Here is a 27,038-nt window from a genome sequence, read left to right as displayed (position 1 = left end):
ACGAGTTCTCAGTGAAAATCGCCCCTAGGTATTTGAATTCATGCACTCTTGTAGGACTGGTCTCCCACCTGCAGTGATTGTAGATGACCAGCAGTCTGACTGACCATGTATCATAACGAGGTACTCTGCCTTGGCTTTGTTTATGTTTAGCCCAAATTTTCTGACAGTCTTTACTGTTTTGGTCATTTGCTCCAATTCCTCTTCAGTCCTAGAGAGTAAACAGATCTCGCCTGCATAGGCTAAGTACGCCAGTCTCTTTCCTTTGACTTCAATCCCTTTGTTCTCTTGGAAGGTCTCGCGTACTATCTTCTCTAGGGCAGAGTTGAACAGGTTAGGGGACAACCCATCTCCTTGCTCGAGTCCTGTCATAATTTCAATAACTTATCCTTCATCTACACAAATTATTTCTAATTCTGAGAAAAATGGTAGTGCTGATAGTTTCTGCATTCCATCAGTAAAATTCTATAAATAAAAACTTTATACTTCTTATTTGCTCAACACATGCATGTGAAAAAATGAGAAGAAAATTTAATGCCACAGAAACATTATGGTTTGGCAAAAACATATAATAATATAAAAAATAAGATCAATAATTCAGAATTTAAAAATGCATCTATTTATGCAGATATCAGTATCAGACTGCTCATTATGCTTCATAAGAGTAAGTACATCTGCTAGTTTCCGTATTATCTTATGTTAATTCTCATAAAGTCATTTATTCAGCTCATCTCTAAGTGATAGGCCTACCTTTCCACATAGAAAAAGAGGAATGAGATGTAACATATTATTAAAGGAATACTGGAAAAGCACTCACCAGTTACCATTTGTTCCTCTGCTGATTTTTTGTCGTTCTTTTTAAAGTTAAAGTCTCCCAGAGCACGTGATAATGCAAGATTGCCATTGACACGGTTGAACTCTACATATCCCCCTGCTGCCAAAATTCGCTGACATTCTGCCTCATTGTTAGGCTTGTGATCTTGTGAAAGTGGTTCTACATGTCCAGCTATACAAGCCACAGCTCGAGAATCACCAACATTTGCCTGCAAGTTCCAAGAGAAAAGCCATTAAATTATTACAAATGTAGCACTTTTGAAGAAAAAGAGAAAAAGGGAAAGGGTGTATGTTCAGGAATGATGTAGCAGCACATTATAGTTGATTTTATCCGACTTCAAAATTAAGGTACAACATGAAGTCACGTAGGAAGCATGTGACCATCGTGTAAACTTGATTCTTCATCCACTGCTGAATAGGTCGCTAAATAATTATCCACTTTGCCATTAAGAAATGATTTATTGATGCGTTTGGGGCTCTGATCATCATTAGAAATATCAAAAATAAGAAAGTCTTGGTTCAAATGGCTCTGAGCACTATGGGACTCAACTGCTGAGGTCATTAGTCCCCTAGAACTTAGAACTAGTTAAACCTAACTAACCTAAGGACATCACAAACATCCATGCCCGAGGCAGGATTCGAACCTGCGACCGTAGCGGTCTTGCGGTTCCAGACTGCAGCGCCTTTAAGCGCACGGCCACTTCAGCCGGCTAAGAAAGTCTTCCTACAGATTAGAGAGTCATGTGCATCACCTATGTCCTGATACTGATGCACGTGATTCCATACACTGTATTTTTTATGTTACTGATGATGGACAGAGCCTGAAACGTGTCAATAAATCATTTCTGAACAGCAAAGTGAATAATTATTTAGTGGCCTAATCAGCAATGGATAAAGATTCCAATATCAAAGTAGTCCCATACACACTGAATGAGCCTACGGTAGCAGATGCAGGAATCTTACACTATCATCCTAGGCAGGGTTCTAGTGGAGGTGGACTGCTGTTGCCTTACTCTGACCTGTTATGAAGTGTCTAGTTTGTAGACGTGACATGTGGATAACTGTGAATAGTGCTTGGACAGTCCAGTGTTGGGTCTGTGCTGTTATGGATGAAAGGAAGGGGGAGGGTGAAATCTGGCATCTACAGAGCCTGCTCATCTCTAATAGCATCAAGGAGGTTGTCGAGCTTAACATGCCCATCTGACGGGTGGATCATTATCAAAAGTGCTACATGCCATCACTTCATGCAACACTGTGGAGAGGTTTGGAATTTAATCCAGAAGGAAGGAAGGAAGGAAGATGTATAGTTTAACATCCCCTCGACAGGAGGCGATACAAGAAGGACAAGAAGCTCAGATTATGAAAAGAAGTTGGCCATGTCCTTTTGAAAGGAACCATCCTGGCATTTGCCTGAAGCGAATTAGGGGAAAAACAGAAAACCTAAATCTGGATTGTCAGACGGGGATTTCAACTGTTGCCCTCGTGAGAGAGTCCAGTCTGTTAACCACTGCACCTCCTCACTCTCTAATTTAATAATTAGCACAAAGACTAGTGATCAGAAATTTGCACTACCACTTCTCGTACCCTCACATACAAAACACGGCGAGTGAAAAATTTCCACCAGCAGATTTCAACCTACAATATTTCTGAGTCATCCACCTCCACGGCTGAGCGGTCAGCTGAGATGACTGCCATGGGGAGAACCTACATTCAATTCCTGGTACTGCCTATGATTCTTCCTTGGTGGACGCCTGGCAAAGGGCGCACTCGGGCTCGTGATGCCAAATGAGGAGCTACTTGACCAAGTAGTGGTCACTACACAGTCTGGAAAACGGCTGGGAGTGGGGGGCATTTGCTGACCATATTATACTACCAACAAAGGTGATGCAACATGTGAGATTGTTTACATTTACCAAATTGTCAATGAAGTTGCTAATGACACCAGAAAAAAAAGAAGGAAGGAAGGAAGGTTATGGTTTAATGTCCCATCAACAATAAGGTCGTTAGAGATGGCAGACAAAAAGCAACCAGAAAGCCGTACTAGTTCCCTTCATTCTCAACAACAGTGTGTTTCTGATATAATTTTTTGTGGCGAAATCATGGCATACTTTATTTGTGAAAATATACAACCCAGTCACCAGTCATGGTCACCTATTCACAGATTACCTGACTGGTGATTGTATTATATATTACCACCAACAAAGTATGCCATGATTAGCTACAAAAAAATTATGATCTCAGAAATACACTGCTATGCTTGATCTGTGAGGTTCAACTTTGTATCTCAGTGAGGAGTTCACTACGACAACTAAGAGTAAATACAGTAATTGGCCAATTACAATAAAAAAAATTACAAAAGTCTCTGCTACCTCTCCAATATGAAAGGTATGATAGATTATATCATGATCACTAAAACTCTCGAGGCCACTAACAGGTGCAACTCCTGCATAATCACATATATTATCACAAATAAAGTATGCCATGATTAAAAAAAAATTATTACATCTAGAACACGCTATGCTCACTCTGAGGTACAGCTTTGCATTTTAGTAAGGTATAAGGTACAGCTAGGCATCTCTGGGTCACAGCTCGAATGCGCATGCGCAACACTGAGCTGTATATCGTAACTGGGTGTGGCTGCACAGAATGAGTTTGAGAGAAATGGGGGTTTGTATAGATAAGAACTGAAATTCTGAATTCAAGTGTTTAATTTCTTGTCTAAGTGCTTATTTACTGTCCAACACCATCCATGTTCAATGAGTGGTTGTCTTTACTCATTCTGATGTCTACCAAATTCTTAAAATATTGGCAAAGATTTCTAAGAAACATGCATTTCTTGCTGAACAGTGAACTGTGACAACTATGCGATAATTTTTAAAGCAGCTATATAACATATTTTACGAACAAATATGAACATATTCAGCATAAAATACAGAAGTGTGTGACATAATTTAAAAATAACAAAACTTATATTTCAATAATTCTTTTATTCAACTTACATATTCTTAGGCATTATCTCCTTCAAAGTACTACCCTCATCTATTCACAAACTTCTCCCAGTAATGATTTAAACAAGAAAAGCTGTATGGAGTGAGATCTACAAACTTGGGCAGCTGGGGAAGGACAATCATTCATTTTTGGCACAACACTAATTAACTGACAAAGCCTGAAGAGCAGGCATGTCATCATGGTCAAGGGACCACAAGTTTTCTTACCAAAACTACTGTCTCTTTTTGCAATTTTTTTACCCAACTTTTTCAAAATACTTGCATATTAATGGCAGTTGACTGACTGATCCTGACAACACATTCTGAAATGCGTAATTTTTTAACAGCTCTTTATCACATGCCACATTTGGTTTGAACATACAGCAGATTACATAACATATCAAGCACAGGATGTAAAATTGTGTTGCCAACACTGACTATAATTAGCTGAAGAACTCAGTATTTAACTTTAACACAATATATATTAAGTTAATGCTGATGTGCACAAGAATTAATTAATTCTCCCTTCATTTTTGTTTACAATAAACAGCATCTAAAACAAAATGTTCACACCTGCATTATACTCACACAGTACAGCTTCGAACCCTTGATAAGAACTGCTATTGCTGTGCTGCCAGCAAGTTCATCACGCAGTCCTTCATCTGAAAGCATCTTGTTGTCCAAATCTAGAAAACCCTGCATGAAGTGAAAAGTAAATACAAATAGAAACACAATCAAAATTACATAGTTGCACATACACACAAACACACATATGTACAAATATTGCCAATAAACAGGTCATCACTGAATACGAACAATTTAAGAATACAAAAATTTTTACTTACAGTTCAATAGCAGCTCAGACACATACAGAAGCTGATAGAGTTAGAAGGAAAGTGTCTACAAGCATTAGATAGCAAAGCCGCCTACAATATTGTTTCAAGCAAATCACAGGCTAAGCAAGAGTAATTTATTATGCATTTTGAAGTAATGGTAATTAGACATAGCTTACTTGTAACCAATTTCCTACATTTGGTTAATAATAGCTCTGTTCTAATATAGTTAAAAGTGTTTAAATGTGTTTGTGCTAACACTAAAAAATTAATTTATTACGCTATCTGACTACATCACACCCACAAAGCACATTCAGCAGTAATATGATTTGATGCTTGGAGACCAAAACACAACATTCCGTTTTCTAAGTCATTATGCAGCCAATTCCCAATAGCTTCAATTTTAACTCACACATATGTACTGCACTGCTTCAATGACCAGTAGCCAGTTTTGAAGTACAGTTTCAAGTTTCTGTAAGTGAGATATTCATCAGAAGAGAAAGTTATATTTTTCTGTACTGTTGTACTTTATCTTCTCTCTGGCTCACAAGTAACATTCCTGCCCAGTTCTACAATAGTTTTATTTCCTCAAACCCCTTTATTGATTCTATCAAGACACTAATTCACTATTTGCAAAAGATAATATTTCTGGCAGTTTTTTTATGGTTCTTCTGGTTAAGGATAATGTTTCTTTAAAGGTTTGGCAGAAGCGCTTTTTCCAAATCCTTTTTCTTCTTGTACATAGCAACAGTTTTGAACTATTCCTTGCATTTGTAGTCAGAAGGTGAAGACAGATTTCAAGATAACAATTTACAATTATCAGATCCCCACATAAAAACTCTGGATAACTACAAATATGTGCTACTGCTTCCTCAATAGAAAGTCTACTGAAAATCAACACACATCTGTCTACAAGGGAGAAAAGAAGATATGCAAGATACCAGGCCAACAGCATGAAATATACACACAACAGCATGCAGATAAGAACTGCCCATATAGTACAAATAGTCAAAATTCTTTAGGCAGCCTTGTCAAAGCAACTACTATACAAGAAAGTGGCCCAATGTTGGAAATAACAAAACTGTTGACTCGTCAGACCACATGATGTGCTTCCACTGATCAGCCGTCCAGGATTTATAGTCCTAATACCGTGTTTTACGCTTCTTTGCGTTGGTTGTCATCACTAATGGTTTCGGTATAGCAGCTCATCCACGAATACTCGTTTTATGGAGTTCTTGGCAGGCATTGTCGATAGATACGCAGTCTCAAAGATGGCTATTGATCTCTGCAGTCACCATAGTTTTTTTCCCCCGCACACAATTCATGCTAGCATACTGCTATCTCTGTCAATTAGTTTTGATTTGCACCCACTATTATGTTTATATGGCGTCTTTCCATGTTTTGTGTAGGTCGTCATGACTGTTGAAACAGTTGCTCTTGAGACATTCAGTAAGCTGCCTGTCTTGGTTACTGATGCTTCAGCTAATCGGGCCCCCACAATCTGCCCACTTTGGAACTCTGTTAGGTCTTTCATTGCACATTGACCTCAGCCTCTGAATGCAAATACAAAGTGTGCACTACTCGTAAACAACCTACGCTGATGCCTAGTCTGTGCTGAACACAAAGTCCAGCACGACATGTGCCTTAACTGCGTTGTTGACCATCACACACAACCATCCCATTACTACCGATGTTCAGTCCGCCGCGGTAGCTGAGTGGTCAGCGTGACAGACTGTCAATCCTAAGGGCCCGGGTTCGATTCCCGGCTGGGTCGGAAATTTTCTCCACTCAGGGACTGGGTGTTGTGTTGTCCTAATCATCATCATTTCATCACCATCGACGCGCAGGTCGCCGAAGTGGCGTCAAATCGAAAGACCTGCACCAGGCGAACGGTCTACCCAACGGGAGGCCCTAGCCACACGACATTTCCATTTTATACCGATGTTCACATTATTTTGCCTCTTCTCTGTATGTGTCCATTATTTATGGCGTTAATAACATATTTGATGTGATCTGGTAGTTTCTTGTAGACACATTATGTCAAACAAACAGAACCCACGATTTATTATGTCACTTACTCCATCTTCTGCCTCTACCAATGATCCATATTTGTGGAAATGCCACATTGCACTGAGGTTTAGAGTAATGTTAAATTATACGCCCTCCAATAAATTGTTAGATAAGTCAGTTACAGAAGAATTTGAGAAATACCACTTCCAATATGACTATCTTAGAAATAAGATTTAATTACCCACCAAGAAGATTTTGTAAGTATTATTGACTGCGATCTGATTGTCATTTTCTAATGCAGGTTTGGCTATAGCTAATTTTTTATGGTAGTATAGGCACAAACATTTTCTATATTATGGGCGTTCCAAATCCTCCCACACTCCCTGGGTCAAAATAAAAGGCCAATCACGTGTAATAAATAAGCTGGTTTCATCTACTAGCTTAACCGTAAGACACATTTCAAATAAATGGTTGACAAAATAATACAGTAATTCAGCACACAAAAATACAGAAAGTAGATGAAAACTTATACAAGTGTGTAACTTAATGGGTCCCTTACAGATGACAAGAATTAAAAGTACAAAAAGTACTCAAAACCAATAGAGACATAAAATCAGACAATATAGAAAGCCCTGAAGTTAATTTCAGCTTGGAACAATTGGTATGAGTTAGACATCAAAAGAAACATCATTCTTGCAACTGAAGGGCTAAACCAGAGAGAGAGAGAGAGAGAGAGAGAGAGAGAGAGAGAGAGAATCAAAGCAAAAGCCAGGTCTAAAATACTGGGTTGCAGGAAGGGGGGGGGGGGGGGCGTGCTTTTAGATGAGCGGATACCTGTAAACATAAATCCACTGACAAGTAAGCATATAAATTAATACTGGATGAAACAGCAACCGGGGGTGGGGGCGGGGGGGGGGGGGGGGGGCATGTAATGAGGATTTAAAAAAACCAAAGTGATACAACATACAGAAAACTAGGAATGATGAGTGTGCCTCCTTATTGAGACAATGAAGATTTACTATCTACACTAGGTGTCTAATACTTTGCTCCCCAAATTTTCTTTAGTGCCTGTCACAACTAACTTCATCTGTGAACATTCCTCACCTATTAACAGTTTTAAAGCATTATGGGACCTAACTAAGTCCTGCATTAAATAAGCATAAACTCTGTGTCTACAGGTTGTAAAATCCACAGTGGAGTATTACACAAGTCTAACAGCAAAGCAACACTACACAAAAAGCTAAATGCACAAGCCACAAAGTTCTTGCAGAACTGCAAGACACTGATGAAAAATATTCAAAAATGATGATTTTATGACTTACTGCAGCCAATATGGTGTGGACCAGTGATGCTACAAAGATAAAACTAAAGGGAAGCTTTTAAGCATCACATCAAATGCCAAAAATGATTTTAAAAATATAACTCTGTAATATAACGAGTTTAAATAATTTTAATGAGTATAATTAGAAAATTATGAGAACGACAAAGGCCACAGAAGTTACTACTAACCTATGCGAGAACAGAGATAACCATGGAAAACCTGCTTGAGAAACTTTGTATAAGAACTCACTTTCCGCAAAGCTTCAGGGATGTTGCCTGCTTTGTATTCTGGCCTGCGCACAATACTGTTGTGGAGGTGGGCACCAGCGTACTGTGCGATGCAGGCACCTGCACATCATCACATACAAAAACTGGATCATCATCATTACTTCTACAACCTAAGTTAGGCAACAAATACAAAACTGGTAAGATTTAAGAGTAAAGCAGTGGATTTTCTCTCACCAAACAGTAAAAGAAGATTAATGCACAGAAAAAAATGCTACTTTTCTTAATTAAGAGTCACAGGTATGAACCACAACAATCAGACCAAGCAGCAGTCTATTATCAATCATTATTATCCATTCCCTCAAAAGCAGCACATGAGATAGAAATATTTACATTAATACAAGATAACATAAATTTTCAATGAATATCCCAGGTCTTTTAAAAGTGTTTCATTAGTAGCGGCACATTACAAACCATTAATTATACTTTTCCACCTCCCACAGAAGCTCTATGGTTCACAAATGAAAATCCATGTGCAACATTATACAAATGATACATTTTCTCACTTGAAAAGAGAAAGATCTGGCTCCATTAGTATGTAATTACACCTCTGGCACCAGGCTGAATCTAGATGTTTCAGTAAAATAACGAATCACCTTCCCTCAAGAAACACATCAGACATACAGCACTAAATAGAAGACCATCACACCGGACAGTTTTAGCGCATTTTTTATGCACATTCTTTCCATGTGATTTATGCTAACACAGTTATAGTGGCTTCAAGTTGTTTGATTACTATAGAGAATCATACACTGACAGAGGAACAAAGAATGAAGCATAGCTGCATGTAAATGATGGGGCAGCAAGAGGAAACACTCATCTCAAACTCGCCCCCTCCCTGTACTGCACAAAAAAGCACCAACCCCCCCCCCCCCCCCCACACACACACACACACTTCTGTAAATGTGGTGCAACTGGGGTGAGTGATAGCCTTAAGCATAGTGAGATGAAATGTAAAATGGCAGAGGCGAGAGAGGGTGACAGCAAGGGTTAGCAAGAGGGTAGAACAGCATTTTTGTCTGCCTCTAGCTTGGGCTAAGGGTGCATCATATCACCATTTGCATGCAAGCATAATTAATACATACCTGCTGAAAATAAATCAAAAAGGGAAATTAAAATAATAAAATTAAATAAGTAAAAATGACAAAAATGCAAAACAACTGGAGTAATATCTCCAAATGGGAAGGGGTGATTGTTTATATTCCACTTACTGATCAATCTTACTTCCCAACACTTTTCATAAAAGATGATAAGAGGGACAAATTAAAGGGAAGAAAACATGAATTAATATACAAATAGAACACAAAAAGTGTAAATAATTAAACAGCAAAAAATTAAGGGTTATATGGTTGATTCCAATAGTTGTGCAAAAGCTGGCAAGGCAAACAAATATTCGACAATCTCATCACACTGTCACACATCACTGAAAATGCCTGTACAGGGCAAGTGCCTAAAAATGTATGCACTGCTCTCCCTTTGGAAAACTAAGAGGCATGCAAGTCAAATCATGTACAGCTTTTTGTATATCACAAATATGAGACATTGCTAGATCATCTTACTGGGTTTAAATGAAACTGGTAGCTAGAATATACCTCATTTGTTCCACTGCTTTCAAGACTGTATGCATCTCCACATCAATAACATAGAATTTGTTCAGTAAACAGATTTTTAGAACATAACAGGGTAAAGGCAGAGCAGCTCAAAGTATCTCCAAGCTTATACATACCAGTTCATAAAGGTGGTTATTGTACTGGCATTAGAGCTTAATGAAACTTTAATTTAAATATGTAAGCTGAAGTACTTTCCATTTTTTGCTGTAGCTCTTTTAGAATAATGCTGGTCCTCTTTGGTAGTCATGGTGGTAAACAACTTGGACAGAGTTTCAGTGCTTACACAAACACCTTGTTTAGTGCTAACCCCAAATGATTTTGTTCCTCTGCAGCTTTCGGTAAAAGCCTTTCCTGCATGTGGGTGATCCACCAGATATTCTGCTGCCACCTTTGGGTCCAATGAGAACCTGCACGTCTGATGCATTATGGAAAGTCAGTGCCGGATAGATAGTGGCAGCTCATCTGTTTCTGCATAGAGGCTGCCAGTCAAGATGATCCTGTATTTGGCTGTAGCCATCCTGACCCCTTACCTGGTACCCATAATCAAGCTGTGATCAAAACAAAGCTTTCACTCCTCACAATGGTCATCAGTTGTTACTGTCTTTTCAGCTGCAAGGATCATACCAGTTTCCCAATTGTGGATTTTATGCTGTTAAAAAGGGATAACAAAGGTGGTAATGCTAACAAAACTCTAGAGATACACAGTTCTACTCATACTAGTATAACAAGGTTTCCCTGGCTATCTGAAACAACAACGAGAAAGGAAAACAGATGGGCAGCATTCCTGAATGCCGGACTGATAGATTTGCCTGAGGATATTATTTCTTCAAATAGTATCATACTCTTCTCAAACCACAAAGAATACACCTGTGAAGGAAAGACTCAAATAGCTATCTTCACGAGCGTATGTTACCAATGACAGGGTTATACCTACTGAACCAAAGCATCTATCTGAATGGTTTTATATAGCCACTGGGCAATATATGACCTTCCCTCAGTTTTAAGAGCAACATCAGGGTCACATCCCTCCACAAGCAGAAAAGTGTCCCAGATCAGGTTAAATAGGGTTAAATGTAATACAAAATCTGGCCCCTAAAAAGAAAAGTCAGAGCTATAAAGTCCAAACTGTTCTACTACAGAAATAACTTTGTGGTGATGGAAGACCAGATCCTGGCTGGAAGTGGTAAGTGGCAGTAACTTCTGTCTAATGTTCCGGAGTTGCTTGGGAACGTCTCTCGGGTTTGACTGGGGTCTAATATCTCTTATTACGCTAATGATAGGCACAGGACACATTACTTAGAAATCCTCCTGACAATCTACAACAGATTTTATGAAGCAACGGTTGACGTACAGGAATTCACACCATTATAGCTTCATTCTCCTCGATAAAATAACAGTATCCCACTTTCAGAACCACATGGCTATGAGGTTCTCTACATTTGTGTCTTGCAGTCGATGTTCAGTGACACCTACACTAGAAGAACAGAAGAAGAGCCAAGAGTCCTCAGCATACAAATATGATACTGAGGACCCCACAGCTGCTGCTAGACCATTGGTGACTACTAGAAAGAGAGGCACACTCAGTACTGAGCCCTGTGGGAGCCCATTCTCTTCTTCAACTTTAACCCGGAACGTACAATACAACAGGAAGTTCTGGATAAAAATTGGGAGCAGGCCCACGAGAACCAGCTCGTGTAAGATAGTGAGGATGTGGTGTTGCCATGTGGTGTCATACACCTTATGCAGTTCAAAGAAGTTGGGTATAAGGTGTTGACATCATGCAAAGCTGTTCAGTAGACTGACTCCAGGTAAACCAGATTATCAGTAGTTGAACAGCCTTGGCAAAATCCACCCTGGAATGGAGCCAGAAGATCTCGAGACTCAAGGAGACAACACACCTGCCAGCTAACCATGCATTCAAGCAACTTACAGATAACATCACTGTCCATCTCTAGAAGGGCTTACCTGGTTTCAGTACTGGGACGAAGATGCTTTCTCGCTATTGTGATGTGATGGGAACTCATCTTCACTCCAGATGCGGTTAAAGAGGGCAAGAATTTGAAACTGTCAGTCCAATGATAGGTGCTTGATCATTTGGTTGTGGATGTTGTCCGGCCCTGGGCCTGTATCAGGTCAGTGGGCTACAACACTGACAAATTCCCACTCACTGAATGGAGCATTATACGACTCTGAATGGTGTATAGTAAAAGATAATTGCTTCTGCTCCACCCGCTGTTTTAGGGCATGAAAGACAAGTTGATAAGTCTCAGACACAGAGCCTCCAACATAATGCAGAGCAAAATGTTCGGTGACGGTGTCTGATCAGTGTAGATAGTGCCATTTGAGGTAATACCTGGTACAACTGAAAGTATCTGGTATCCATAGAGACATCTGATCTTTGCCCAAAACTGCAAAGGGAAAGTACGTGGTCCGATGGTTGAAATGTACTGTTCTCAGCATTCTCGCCTTCATCTTTTTATAAGGTGACAGACCCGGGCACAGAGCCATTTAAAGGCAATTAGGTGCTCCATCGATGGGTGCCACCTACGACGCTTGAGAGCCCACCTATGATCTCTAACGGCTTCTGCAATATCTGATGCCACCAAGGCACTGTCTTCCATCACAGCAAGCCTGAGGAATGTGATCCCTGCATGATCAGGGGGCTACCACTATGGATGTACTTGATGACCCCCCCTTCCCCAAAGGGATGGCCAGTGTGTGTTTTGGGTATATTACCTTATTAAAGGAATGGGCCAAATCAGCTGCCACAAGAATGGCTGTAGTTACATTGTGGACAGCCCATCGGTATCTCCATGCGATGGGGAGCCAAGGCTGAGAACAGAGGCAAACACCCCAGTCACCACTGTTGAGAGCCCGTCTGGGCAGGCGTCCCCGCTAGTGATGCTGACGGAAGACCAGGAAGATCAGGAAATGATCACTACCATACAGGACATCATGGACACTCCAGTGGATGGGGGAAGACCAGGGCTGCAAATGGAAAGGTCAATGGCTGTGAAAGTTCCATATGCCACACTGAAGTGTGTGGGGGTACCAATATTCAACAGGCAAAGATCAAGTTGTGCCAATAAGTTTGAGGTATTTATTGCAGCCAGTGATTGCGGCTCCACGCCACAAAGGTTATGAGTATTGAAATCTTAAAATTAGGAAAGGTAGGGAGAGTTGAGAAACCAATGCAAACAATATGTTCCGAGACACTTCCCCATGAGGAGGGAGGTAAACAATGAAGATGTTGATATCCTGAAATGCCCTTACCCAAACAGCCACAGCCTCCAAAGATGTATTAACAGCCCAAGTTCGCTATATAGTGTGTTCAGAACATACGTGCAAACTTCATCTAACACTCTGTTATTGGTGGCACGATTCTTGTAATACTCCTGTATCTACAAAATCTGGGTTGCTGGAAACTAGGTCTCCTGAAGGGCAATGCAGAAAGCTGGGGAATTGCTTAAAAGATGTCGTAGCTTAGCCAGGTGGTGGAAAAAAGACACTAGAATTCCACTGGAGAATAATGTTGTTGATGTAGTATGAAGCCATGAAGGAACCAAGGTCACCTGCTGCCACTGGTCGAGGGGTTGTGGCATCAATATACATAGGTTCTGGGCTCCGTTGTGTGGTGCAAATCACGACCTCAGGGGCTACCGGACTCTCCGCCTAGGACACGGGAGTGGAACAGGTGGATTCTAGTGGCGTGGGGCCTCCGGTATGTCTTGCTCCTTGGAGGACTTTTTTTCTTGTCTTTCCTCTCCTTAGAGGATTTCAATGCTTCTCTGAATTAGTTTCGTGTAGAGATGATGATCACGAAGTTCTGCGACCAGCAGCCGGTGGCTACTTTGGCCAATGGCTGGTGTCCATTTGCTGACCGGTGGAAATCTTCAAAGGAAGTGTCCCAACGGACCCCTTTGTGGCAAGAGAAGCCGGACAAAGACGATCTGTCTCTGGCTGGGAGGTGGAGACCGATGTCCCTTGTAAGTGGGACGCCATTGAACCCAAAGTTGGTGTGGGGGAAGCAGCAAGAGGGGAGTCCCCGACCATCAGGCAGGGCAGACATGGTTGAGCAGCCCTGAGTGTACACTGTAGTAAGCATAACGGAAGGGAGTACCATCGCCAAAGGGGGCGGCGACGTCATAGCTGTAACACATGACATTGTTTTGTATGCTGGGTGCACCTGCTCATACTTCCCCTTGGCCTCTTCGTAAGTTAGTTTGTCCAGAGTCTTGCATTTTCTTCTCTCTGGAAAACAATGAAATCTAGTGAGGAGGGAACATGGTACCTTCCACAGTTGACGTAGAGAGGGGGGGAGAGGGACACAGCCAGTCTGCATGCAGTGCTCATCCATTATCTCTACAGATGATGCATTGTAACGTGAAGACATGGGCCCAAATTTCAAACATTTGAAGCACTGCGTTGGGGAGGGGGGGGGGAGGGGGGATGTGGAGGGGGTGCATACAGTTTCACATCACATCGGTATATCATCACCTTGACCTTTTGAAGCAATGAATCGCCCTCAAAGGCCAAGATGAAGGCTCTGGTAGTGACCTTATTGTCCTTTGGCCACCCTATGTACATGACAAAGTGTACGCCCCGTCACTGGAAGTTGGTGCATAGCTCATCATTAAATTGCAAGAGCAGGTCTCATTGGAACAGGATGCCCTGAACCATGTTTAGATGGTTATGGGGAGTGACAGTCACCAGTATGTCACCTAGCTTGTTACAAGCAAGCAGCACCTGTTACTGGGGAAGCGATGCTATTTTGATCAAAATTTAACCACTTATTTTACAGAAGACTGCCACTTCCCCAAACATTTCTTCTAAATTCTCCACAAAGAATAAAGGCTTTGTGGCCAAGAAGGAATCCCCATCAGTTCTTGTGCAAACTAGGTATCTGGGAGGGGGGGGGGGGGGGTATTTTTCTGCTTACAAGTTAGCCCGACATCCCTTCCATAGCGTAGTCAGAGAAGGGAACATTTTAGGGTAGTATCTCTGCATTAAAAGAGGACTTTCCTCGTGAAGAGACCGCTGGGGCCTTATGGTCACCAATGGGAAGTAACTCATCTGCTTCATTTGCAGCTCATCTGCCACAGTGTAATCCACTACAATCGGGGGCTCTCCCCATGGGATCCACCAAGCCTCAGCAATGGCTACCTGTCCTGTAATCCATTGCTTGGAGTCCCCGTGACCCAGTCATGATGGGCACATACTCCTTGTCATACATGGGGAGGTTTCAGCTTAGGCACCAACAGTGTGATCCCTGCATGATCAGGGGGCTACCACTATGGATGTACTTGATGACCCCCCCTTCCCCAAAGGGATGGCCAGTGTGTGTTTTGGGTATATTACCTTATTAAAGGAAAGGGTGTAAAGATGGAAAGGCACAAAGACAGAGCATACAACATACTGTGCAATCTTCCCTTCACAATCCACAGTTTTGGAGAACTCCGAAAATTGGTGGCAAGTCAAACTCAACAACAGGGACCACGAATTCATTTAATGAAAAGTTGTAGAAAATACCAGAAGTGAAAACTCTAGTCCCAATTATAAACTAGGAGCAAGCTGGGTCTGCACCAAGAAAACCATCCAATGGACACGCAGAGGATGGTGGAAGTGTAAGCTTGCAGCACAGAAAGGAAGTAAAGAGAGCTGTGAGCCCCCTGAGAGGCAGCAGCAACAACAACAACAGCAGCAGCAGCAGCAGCAGCAGCAGCATTCAGTTCTCTAACATAATGCCAGAGATTATTCCAGAGTCGGGTGTCTGGTACTGAGAAGGACCAAATGGTGGGGTGGGACAAGAAGATTTTGCTCTGATGGGCATGATTGTTAAAGCCATGTTGTTCAGACAAGAGAGTTAAGGTCAAGGAGAAATACTAGGGACAGTGTATGTTGACAAGACAGTACAAAGACAGGGGGTATGGAAATCCCTGGGGTTGTCTGCATGCAGCCAGGATAACTGTGCATCTGATGGTGAAATATGATCAGAGTTGAACATCACAGATATAATGAATACCATCATTTGTAACCAGTTCCAGGTGCCATGAGCTTTCCCGAAAAAGGCCTTACAGGATAACATCACTGTAATCAATAACTGGAAATATAGATGTCTGTACAAGTTTCTTTTTCAGGTCAAGAAGGAAGAGTTTTTTTTATATTTTTGTAGGGCATGGAGAGATGGTGATGCCTTCTTGCACATTGCATTTACTTGCTCAGCCCAATTTATATTTCCACCTGCTATTACTCCCTATAATCTTTGCTGAAGGAGAAAAGTTGGTATTTGTCCAATTTAGAACTAAGGATGGTGGGCATTCCTGCTTTTTCAGGCTAATGAGCCTAGAATGACCACCCAGTATCGCTTGGGTTTTGGCTGGGTCTGTGCCGATTTTGATAGTGACACACACCAGTATTGAGATTCTACATAGATAGATGTCTTAAGGTTTATTGGTTTTGCACTTAGATACAACTGGAGCTAATCAGCACAACTGATGACACACCACGAACATACAATGAAAAGAGTATAGGACCTAATACTGAACCCTGAGGGAGGTGACATACTACATGCCTCCATTGTGACTTATCATACAAGACATGTCACACTGCTGGCAAGACATCATGTATGAGCAATGCACTGCACTGCACTGCACTTCGGGAGAAATTTAGGCCTAAGTTTGGCCCGTAAAATGTTGAAGTTAACAGCGTCAAAGGCTTTGCGGAAGTCCAGAAAAATTGGTATGTATCCATGCTAAGCTTCAGATCGGCTGTTATCTTTATAAAGTCAGATGTTGTGGTGCAGTGTTTACGGAAATCTTATTTGTGTTTGTCTGGTAGGTTGGTTGTAGTTCGTTAGCTCGTCAGAGTATACAGAGTGATCAAAAACAGTCTGAAAAGCCTGTAAGGGGTTGCAGGGTACTTTGTACTGAGAAATAATTGTTAAAAAAATAAGATTTGTTGCACTGTTTATGAGTTAATTAGCAGTAAAATTAGCCAATCAGGCTGTTGTGTGTGCAAATTCAAGTGGCCTGCAAGAGACGGTGTCTCCAAACCTGTTCTTCGTTTGGTTTCACATGGGACGGTGGGTTGACTCGGAGCCAAAAGCTGAGCAGTCTTGTGCACTATCATGAACAATATGAGAAAATCTGAAATTAATTGCATCTTGCTTGAGTTTGAGCATGCAATGGCCTGATCGGGATATTTCAATGCTTATTAACTTGGGAATGGCACAATATATTTAATTTTTTCTTAACAATTAATCCTCAGTACAGCCTACCCTGCAACACTCTTACAAACTTTTCAGATTGTTTCTGACCACCCTGTATATTCCAAGGCCTTGGACAGTGTAGAAAGAATGCAAATGGGTCAGTAATCAGAGGGTGCTGTGGCAATGTCCTTTTTATGTAGTGGCTTAAATTAGTCCATTTCCAGCTCTTAGAGAAAACACTTGTGGTTAAGGAGTGGTTGAAGACCTCTGTAATGGTGGGCAGTAATGCGTCAATAATAAGGTTCACCTTCATGTTCAGTAGTGACATGCATGATAGCATTTTTGACAATATTGCAAGTAACACGTTGTAGACAGAAATTTTGGTGGCTACAGTCATTTACCCCCGTGAAAAGAGTGTCACCATGAAGTAGTAAAAGAGCCTCTGTTTCGTCTGCAGTTTAACTGTGGTTCTAGATAATGTGAAGTATTGGTTCAGTTCTTCAAATGGGGCAATGGGATCAGCTGCAGCTTTTACTTTGCCTGTACCAAGGCCACTGAGGTTTTTCCATAGGGCTGCTCATCTATTTCTACTGTCGGTTGGTGTATGAGCATGCCTGAGTTTAGTGTTTCTCATAGTTTGACAGACTGTTCTGCTGCTGCTTGTAAGCAATATGATTTCCAAAGGTAGAGCACAAATTGTATGGGCGATATGCAACATCTCACTTTGATCTTCACTTAGCAGGGATGCAGGTTTCCTTCTTAATTTTCCAGTCTTAGGGGATGTATTTGTCATACAGTTGAAAAAGTTTGTTAGAAAATCTATATTAAGTTCTTCATTTATGTCTGAGAATGGAATAGAAGGCATCCCCCGAACTACTTCTGGTGAACCAGAATTGGTCGAAAACTATTTCATTTTGGTTTGGTGCAGAATATACATATATGCAAAACAGTAAACAATTGGGGTTAATTTTGTGGACTTTAACTGCACACCCCCAATGCTACAAAGAGGCTTACTTTTTTCCAGCTTGCCCTGACACCTCACTGTTCAATCACATTGCCTGTATATTTGTTTAAGTTTTACATTAAAAGTACATCAAATAAATGTGTTAAATGTATCTACAAAACCAACTCCTCACTGATACTGGACAATTGTGCAGATACATTTGAATATTCTTGACAACTGGCAATTGTGGTGGTTGTTTCCAATCACTGTCAGTGTATCCAGAATGTACTATTGTGTAAATGGAAAAACAGTGATTACACAGACTAGGCATACTGCCTATGGAAAATACCAATTGTCTTGTCAATCATTATTTCAGCCTTTGGTCATCAGATGACCAACTTTAGATAAGCTAGACGAGCATTGGAAGCAGGATAGACAACACCCGTCTACAGATGTGATCTGCGAGTTGCAAACTATAGCCAGCAGTTGCAAGTGTATACTAACCAGCTGAAATAAAACAACTTTTCAATCTGAAAAGCAGTGCCAGCTTGCATAAGTGTGAATAAGGAAATTCTACTGAATTAAACACAGTTATTTTACAATGAATCATTACCTGAATCATCACAGGTTCTTTCATCAATTAAAAATACATCTTCCCTCTCAAAATCTTCTAGTCTCAATAACAGAATGCCTAGTAAAACATCAAAGACTCCTGACACTGTTACTGTAATGCCCACCACTTCAAAGAATAATCACGCCCAGAAGATCAAAACAACTCTACTTTTGTAGTCCCATACTATTAAAAGGTGTAGCTTAGTGGTAAAGCATCAGACTACAAATCCAAAGGTCTCCAGTTCAATACCCAATAAATCCTTTGGTTTTTATGCCATTTATCACTTATTTTTTTGGAAATTTGTGGTAAGTTCCTATGGGACCAAACTGCTGATGTCATCATTCCTTAGGCTTAAGCACTACTTAATCTAACTTAAACTAACTTATGCTAAGGACAAAAAAAGAAAAAAACCACACACACACACACACACACACACACACACACACACACGCCCAGGGGAGGACTTGAACCTCCGACGAAGGGAGCCGTGCGAACCTTGACAGGATGCCTCAGACCGCACGGCTACCCTGCGTGGCCTTTATCACTTCTTTCACTGGCAATGTTTGTTGATGTGAAAAATGCTGAGTTGCACTGCAGTGCAGAATCCACGTTTAACTGTAAGCCCCTCTATAGCTGGTTGGCTAAGTCAGTTCAAAGGTCGGAGGAAAGCAATGGCATACAACCTCTAATAGGACCTACCTCATAAAGCACTGTGGTGTTCGAAACAATCGTCAGGTTGATGGCTGTTACACTGCTACAGCTAAGTCACTGACAAAAGTATCTATAAACTGGAAAAGTTGCATCTAGAATGTCCATGCATTTGTATTCTCTTCCAGCACAAGTGCGGTGTGCTATGGGCCCAGAGCTTACAGTAGTAGAGTAGAGGACTGACAGCTTAGACCAGCCCTCAAATGAGAAACCCTAGTTGCACAAAACCCATAACCAGACATATCGGACCAAATTCCTCAAGATATTTAAAAATTCAGACTGGCCCATCTAACTGTAAATTTTACTACAATTGCAGTGAGCATTACCACTAACTGTTACAAAAACTCCTTTCCATCTAAGTGTCAGAAAGGAGCTATACTAATGCTAGATACGAAGCTTGTTTCAATGAGCAAAGTTTCTTTTCCTTCACTTTCAGCCATGTAGCCTTCTAATGATATGTAATCGTGCAGTGAGCTAGTAACACATAGGGGAAGGGGGCAGCAGGATTTCACAATCAGCCACTGTAGGTATCACACAGGGGGCTTGGTAACTAACAAAATATCACTTTCTTTCCTAGATGATGTAGGTGAAGGCAGATGTGATTCACAGATTTCTCTGTCAGCCACATGCATCGGATGGCTCTTAGTGCACTCAGGCAACAACTGAACATAAGGAATTTTGTGGCATGAACAGGTCTCAATTGCACCAGTGTCCTCATGACACCATACATGTACCCTGATTTGTAAACTGTGACCTAGCTCAGTAACAAAATCTTGTGGCCACTGTTACATCGAACCACTGAAAAGATTAAGTAGCATACACTGACCATTTTTATACTAATATGTTATGAAAATTTATTATATAAATAAAATCAGGAGTAAGCTCTCTCTTGATCTCAAGAACACCCACTAACTCCAGCGAAAGCCATATGTATGCTGTGTAAAACAATCAGATGGATGACCGTGACTGAGAACCAGACAAGAAACTTTATAGTTGCCACATCATGAAGATTAGTTGTCAATGGATAGTGGCAGTTCACCAACCACAGCATAGATATTGGGAAGGGATTCTGTACTGTGGATACAGATGGACCCAACTCAATCCCCCCATGGTGGACAGAATCCCGGATCTTTACTTGTTTAGGTCTTGGTGTTGCACACACTTCGCATCTGCAACACATTTACAAAGGAGAGCACACGGAAATTTCATGAAACTGAAGCAGGCAAGATAGGGCACACCTAGACCTGTGGTTAAGGCACTTCACTTTCGGTGGTGTAATGGACACTACTTACAGCAGAGAAAAAGGATAGGAATGTGGTTGATTGAACACTCATCCAGTGACAAACAGAGTCAGTTTGAGACTAGCACCTTTACCTCACACCTATAGCAGTTAACGATTGCAAGTAGGCTCACGCAGAGACAAGTGACAGTTCTACTGTAACAGAAGTGTTATTGTGCTCTAGAAGTTGCTAATAGTTACAGTCACAGTCGAGAGATGTCAATATCCTACAGATAGTTAAATCATAATTAGTCAAAACAATATACTTTGAAAATAAATGTTATCATCATCTGTGAATATTATGTCTTTTATTAATAAGTGCAGATTTAACATGTTTATTTGTTAGTGTGAATGAAGGCATGAATGAGAAGTAATAAAATAAATGTTGTTATGTCTATTAAATAATTAAATGGTAGCATCGGAATTGTACTTGTATAGAATAAATAAGTCGTATACTCCTGGGAAATTGATTCAATTCACCAGTCTATGGTGCTGGGGAAACAAGAAACATACCCAGATAATTCAGTCTGGTAAAGAGGAGCATTTGATACTTGCGCGTTTTCTAGGTGACTCATGTAATAAATTGCTTTAAAAAGATATTAAGTTTGGCTGGTTCCTACCAGAAGAAGTTGGCTATCGTGATTTAACACTGACAAATCACTGGTTATGATGTTTCTCAGCCAACCAGAAAAGAGTAAACTCACGTATATATTGTGGGCTACTAGACTCGCTTTGGGGAATCTAGATGAGATTTGGAGCTCAGCCATCATAATATACATACACATGTACTAGGAGATCTGAATAGACGTAATAACTTTGCAGAACTATGGTTGGTACGTTTAAGAGGAGGGGAGGGGGGACCACACTGCATGGTCATCGGTCCCTTGTTCCTATAAAACAAGTCCACAAGGGATAGAATAAAACAAAAGACACGTACAGCACAATACCGAAAGCAACGAAGAAAAGGCAACAAACACTAGAGGAACCAAGTGAGGACAGGGAAACAACAGACACCCAAGAAACAAATAGAGAAGAGTAAAGCAAGAAAGCAGATAACAGTGGCAGGCTGACCACGAGAATAAAGAGGAGAAGCAAGCCACTCTGCAACACATTAGAACTTTCACCCTAAAAGCACTAGGGTGGAGGACACAGAGGAACAAAGGACATGCATTAAAACTCATATCAAATGACAAAACCCACCTTCACGAATAAAACGTAAAACTGAAGCTGCTGTTGAAGCATTGTCGCCCAACACCGAAGGAATGGTGCTGGAAAAGTTAAAAGTTCGCCGCAGAGCGGCTAAAAGTGGGCAGTCCAGCAAGAGGTGGGTCCTCACGACGGAGGAGGGAACCATGTGTGAGCCACATATGGCCAATGTGGAGTCAACAAAGGACAACTGATTCCCTGCAAGAAGCCTGCAGGGAACACTTCCACACATTCGCAGTCTCCTTAATGACACACAGTTTATTAAGCGTACTGTTATGCCACTACACCTTCCAAAGCAGAAAAAACCTTGCGGTGTAAGACAGAATGCAGGTCAGTTTCAGAGAGGCCCATCTCCAGAAGTGGAATCCGCGTAGCCTGTTTGGCCAGCCTGCCAGCAAGTTCATTGCTTGGGATGTCGACATGTCCTGCGGTCCAGACAAACACCACTGAACGACTGGTCCATTCCAGGGCATAGATGGACTCCTGGATGGTCGCTACCAAAAGATGACGAGGGTAGCACTGGTCGATAGCTTGTGGGCTACTCAAGGAGTCAGTACACAGAAGAAATAACTCCCCTGGGCATGAGTGGTTGTGCTCAGGAGCACGAGATATGGCTGTCAGCTCTGCAGCCATCTGGTAAGGAATGCTGTTCAATATGGTGCCGTGAAAGGAGGTGAAGCCAATGCAACCATCAGCCATCAAGCCGTCTGTGTAAACCACTTCAGAGCCGCAGAACACTTCAAGCATCAAGAGGAAGTGACAGCGGAGAGCCGCAGGGTTAACAAAGTCCTTAGGGCCACGCGAAAGGTCCAGGTGAAACTTTGGCCTAGGATTACCCCATGGAGATTTACGTGAATGGACCTCGAGGAGAGGTGGTAAAGGCAAGGACTCCAGTTCACACAGAAGCGATCGCACACAAACCGCAACTGTTAGCCTTGACCTGGGCTGCTTCCGCGGGAGGTGAACTGCCGTGGTTGGGAGAAGAAGATGGTAATTAGGATGTTCAGGAGAGCTATGAATGTGTGCAACATAACCGGCGAGCAGTTGTGCACATCAGATCTTCAATGGAGGGACTCCAGCCTCTACCAGTACCAGACATGCCAACTTTCAAAAGTGAAAAATCAGGAGAATTTTAGCGGTGTACTATTGTGAATTATAACACATCCCTGACGATTAAAGTTGCAATACTTCAATAACTGTAACAATTCAATTACATTTGCTTTATTATTTACATGTAAATACTAAATAATGGACATACCTGAGCCTTCGGACTGTATAATTTATCATTCAACATGCTGAACAACATGAATGATGAGCTCTGCAGGTTTCTTTGGGTTCACACACATTCAAATGAAGCTCTCTCTCGAGAACTACAGTTCGAAATTACGATCCGAGGAAACAAATTAACGTATATTAGATTTCTGTTTTAACATTAGCACAGTTTTTGCATGAATAAATCACTGTTAAATGATCACACGTTTTCATTTCATAATGCAACCCATATTTGCATGGCATCTTATATCCGTAAGACATCTTACCCAAATTTAAATCAATTTTATACAGGATGTACATGTTAGGCTTAGCAAATAATCTGAACAGTTTATCAGTCTGAATTTGTCTGATTACGGTAGTTACTTATTCAGCACACCCGTAGCTGACTTAGCCTTCTTCAAAAACTCTGAACTAAATTTCTGCTCAAAGCACTTGCCTTTCTGAACTGATTTTAAAATCAAAAATTTCTCCAAACACATTTCTGAAAGCATGGATCTGAACTTGGTCTTTGTAACTGTGCTAAAAATTCTCTCACATTCGGCGTTACTATGTGGAATTTACAAAATAGCCAGCATCACCTTTGCAAGTTTATCATATTTTCCCCCCTGAAACATTTATCTCTCTAACTTCCCCCAAGGCAGCTTAATTCCCCCTAACTTGGCAACACTGCCTTTTAGACACAACAAAGCTAATCACTTCATTTGGAACAACTATCGATTACTCCTTGTCCACAATAACTTTGCGATTGTGCTGGTGCTACCAAAAGCGGAGGAAATTGGCACTAGTTGAAAGATATTCATTTATCTCTGAACAATGCCAACGATAAGTTCCTTACTTCCTTGTAGATACGAAGCGCGAGCTATGCCTACTGCCACTCCCGACAGCCACCACACCAATCTACCAAGTTAACATAGACAAGTAGCAGCCATACCTTGTCATCCACCAATATATCGAAGGCGCAGGATTTTCAAACAGTAAGGAAAGTATTGAAACTAATCTGAAAATTGGGAGATCGGTCTTCACTGTCGGGAGATCGGGAGGAAGAAGGAAAAATCTTGAGTTTTCCGCTTACATCGGGAGAGTTGGCACACTGGTCACCGGACTCATCCTAAAACCTCCTGTCGCTAGGCGAACTCCGCAATGGAGTAATGGGTCAAGCAAATGCAATGCCGAGGGCACCACCAAACCATAAATCACACTCCCATAGTCAAGGCGGGATTGAACAAGGGCTCTGTAGAGCTGCAGCAGCGTGGAGCGACCTGCACCCTAGCTCGTGTAGCTCAGGCAGCGGAGGGCATTGAGGTGCTGCCAACGCTTCCATTGATGCTGACAAAGATGAGGAAGCCAAGTCAAACAAGCATTGAAAACCAGACCAAAGAATCGATATGTCTCCACAACAGTTAAAGGATCGTCATTAAGGTAAAGTTCTGATTCCGGATGAAAGGTACGACACCAACAAAAGTGCATGCGACATTTCTTCAAGGCTGAAAACTGGAAACTGTGGGCTAGAGCCCAAGACTGTGCCTTGTGGATGGCTCCCTGTAAGTGCCGCTCTGCAACACCAGTACTGGTGGAGCAGTACGAAATGCAGAAGTTGTCTGCATACAGAGAAGGTGGGCCGGCCGGCCCTACAGCTACTGCTAGACCGTTAATGGCCACTAAAAATAGACACAAACTCAATACAGAGCCCTGCAGGACCCCATTCTTCTGCTGGCTATTGAGGGGGGTGGGGAGGGGAGGGGGGGGGGCTATGGGAGGCACCAACTTGGACATGGAAAGTAGGGAGCGACAGGAAATTTTGGATATAAATCGGGAGCGGGCCTCAGAGACCCCACTCGTATAATGTGGCAAGGATATGATGTTGCTTGGTGGTGTCATATGCTTTTCGTAAATCAAAAAAGATGGCAACCAGGTGTTGCCATCCGGAAAAGGCTGTTCAGAAGGCAGCCTCGAGAGACAAGATTATCAGTGGTAGAGTGACCCTGGTGGAAGCCACCCTGACGTGGAGCCAGTAGGCCACATGACTCCATGACCCAACCCAACCGCAGACACACCATTCGTTCCAGCAGCTCGCAAAGAACGTTGGTGATGCTGATGGGCCGATAGCTATCCACAGCAAGCAGGTTTTTATCAGGTTTGAGCCCCGGAATGATGGTGCTCTACCGCCATTGCGATGGGAAGATGCCGTCACACCAGATCTGGTTGAAGATGACGAGGAGATGTCTTGTAGTTGTATGAGAGATGTTTAATCATCTGACTGTGGATCCGATCTTGCCCAGGAGCTGTGTCAGGGCAATGTGCAAGGGTACCGACGAGCTTCCACTCTGTAAATGGGGCGTTATAGGATTCACTGTGCCGTGTAGTGAAAGAGAGGACTTTCCCTTCCAGCCGCTGTTTGAGATTGTGAAAGGCTGGGGTTAATTCTCCGACACAGAGGGTTGAGCATAGTGCTCAGCTAAGTGCTCGGCAATCGCATTTGCATCAGTAGAGACCACGCCATTTATGTTAACACCGGAAACACCTGTTGGGGGTCTGGTACCCGAAAACACGTTTGATCTTTGCCCAGACTTGGGAAGGTGACATAAGGCATCTAATGCTTGAGACCTATCTCTCCCAACACTCCTGGTTCAAATGGCTCTGAGCGCTATGGGACTTAACATGTGAGGTCATCAGTCCCCTAGAACTTAGAACTACTTAAATCTAACTAACCCAAGGACATCACACACATCCATGCCCGAGGCAGGATTCGAACCTGCGACCGTAGCAGTCGCGCGGTTCCGGATTAAAGCGCCTAGAACCACTTGGCCACCGGGGCCGGCTCCAACACTCCTGCTTCCGTCGTTTGATAAGTTGGCGAATGCAAGCACAGATCCGTTTAAAGGCTATGAGGTGCTCCAGGAAAGGGTGCCACTTATGCTGCAGTAGAGCTGACTGACACTCCTTAATTGCTTCAGTGACTTCCGGTGACCACAAAAGGACTGCCTTTTACCAGGGGCGCCCTAAAGAGCGAGGGATAGCACTTTCCGTCTCAAAAACGATTGTTGTAGTCACCCGCTCAACTACCACATTCAAGTTACCATGTGGGGGAGATTCAACGGTGGCAGCAGAGGTGAAAGTTTCCCAGTCCACCTTGTTTAATGCCCATCTGGGCAGGCATCCGTGGGCCCGATGCCGAGGCAGTGACAGGAAGATGGGGAAGGGGTCACTACCACACAGGTCATGTGCACCCCAGTGGACAGATGGGAAAGTCCTGGGCTGCAAAGCGATAAATCAATGGCCGAGTAACTGCCATAAGCCACGATGAAGTGTGTGGCGGCCCCAGTGTTTAAGAGGCAGAGGTCGAACTGAGACAGTAAAGTTTTGACATCTCTGCCTCGGCCAGTAAGCATAGTGCCACCCACGAGGTATTGTGAGTATTAAAATCTCCCAAAAGCAGGAAGGGTTTAGGGAGTTGAGCAATCAGTGCAGCCAATGTGTTCAGGGGTACTGCACCATCTGGAGGAAGATATACACTGCAGACAGTTATTTCCCACATCGTCCTTATCCTAACAGCGAAGCTTCAAGAGGGGTTTGAAGTGGCACCATTTCACCACAGAATGAGTTCAGGACATAATCGCGAACTCCATCTGACACTCATATTATATAGTTGCTATGGTTCCTGAACTAACCCTTATAGCCGCAGAGGGCAAGGTTCTGCATTGTCGGGAACCAGGTTTCCTGGAGGGCAATGCAGAAAGCAGGTGTAAAGCTTACCAGTTGCCATAACTCAGCCAGGTGGTGGAAAAAACATCCGCAATTCCACTGGAGGATGACATCATGAGACTGGGAAGGCATGGAACATTCAACAAGGCAGTTTACACCTCAGGGTCACCTGCTGCCACTGACTTTGCCCGAGCAGTCTATATCCATTTTGCCTGAGGGTCCAGCGAGATCT

General features: G+C 42.3%; 1 protein-coding gene across 2 annotated transcripts in view; it reads right to left on the bottom strand.

The window, feature by feature from the left end:
- Nucleotides 1-27,038, bottom strand: part of LOC126412851 (probable protein phosphatase 2C T23F11.1) — a 43,015-nt gene that overhangs the window by 7,754 nt on the left and 8,223 nt on the right. The window contains exons 4-6 of one of the 2 annotated variants that reach the window (XM_050082708.1): nt 8,232-8,329; nt 4,392-4,514; nt 815-1,040 (exon numbers count right to left, since the gene is read on the bottom strand). In XM_050082708.1, coding sequence (XP_049938665.1) covers nt 815-1,040; nt 4,392-4,514; nt 8,232-8,329 — 447 coding nt within the window. The remainder of the gene's footprint in view (nt 1-814; nt 1,041-4,391; nt 4,515-8,231; nt 8,330-27,038) is intronic. The other variant, XM_050082709.1, reaches the window with a different exon arrangement.

This window comes from Schistocerca serialis, chromosome 7 (assembly GCF_023864345.2).
Source record: "Schistocerca serialis cubense isolate TAMUIC-IGC-003099 chromosome 7, iqSchSeri2.2, whole genome shotgun sequence".
NCBI lineage: Eukaryota > Metazoa > Arthropoda > Insecta > Orthoptera > Acrididae > Schistocerca > Schistocerca serialis.
Note: the sequence above shows the minus strand (reverse complement) of the source record. Positions and strands in the feature narration are given on the sequence as shown.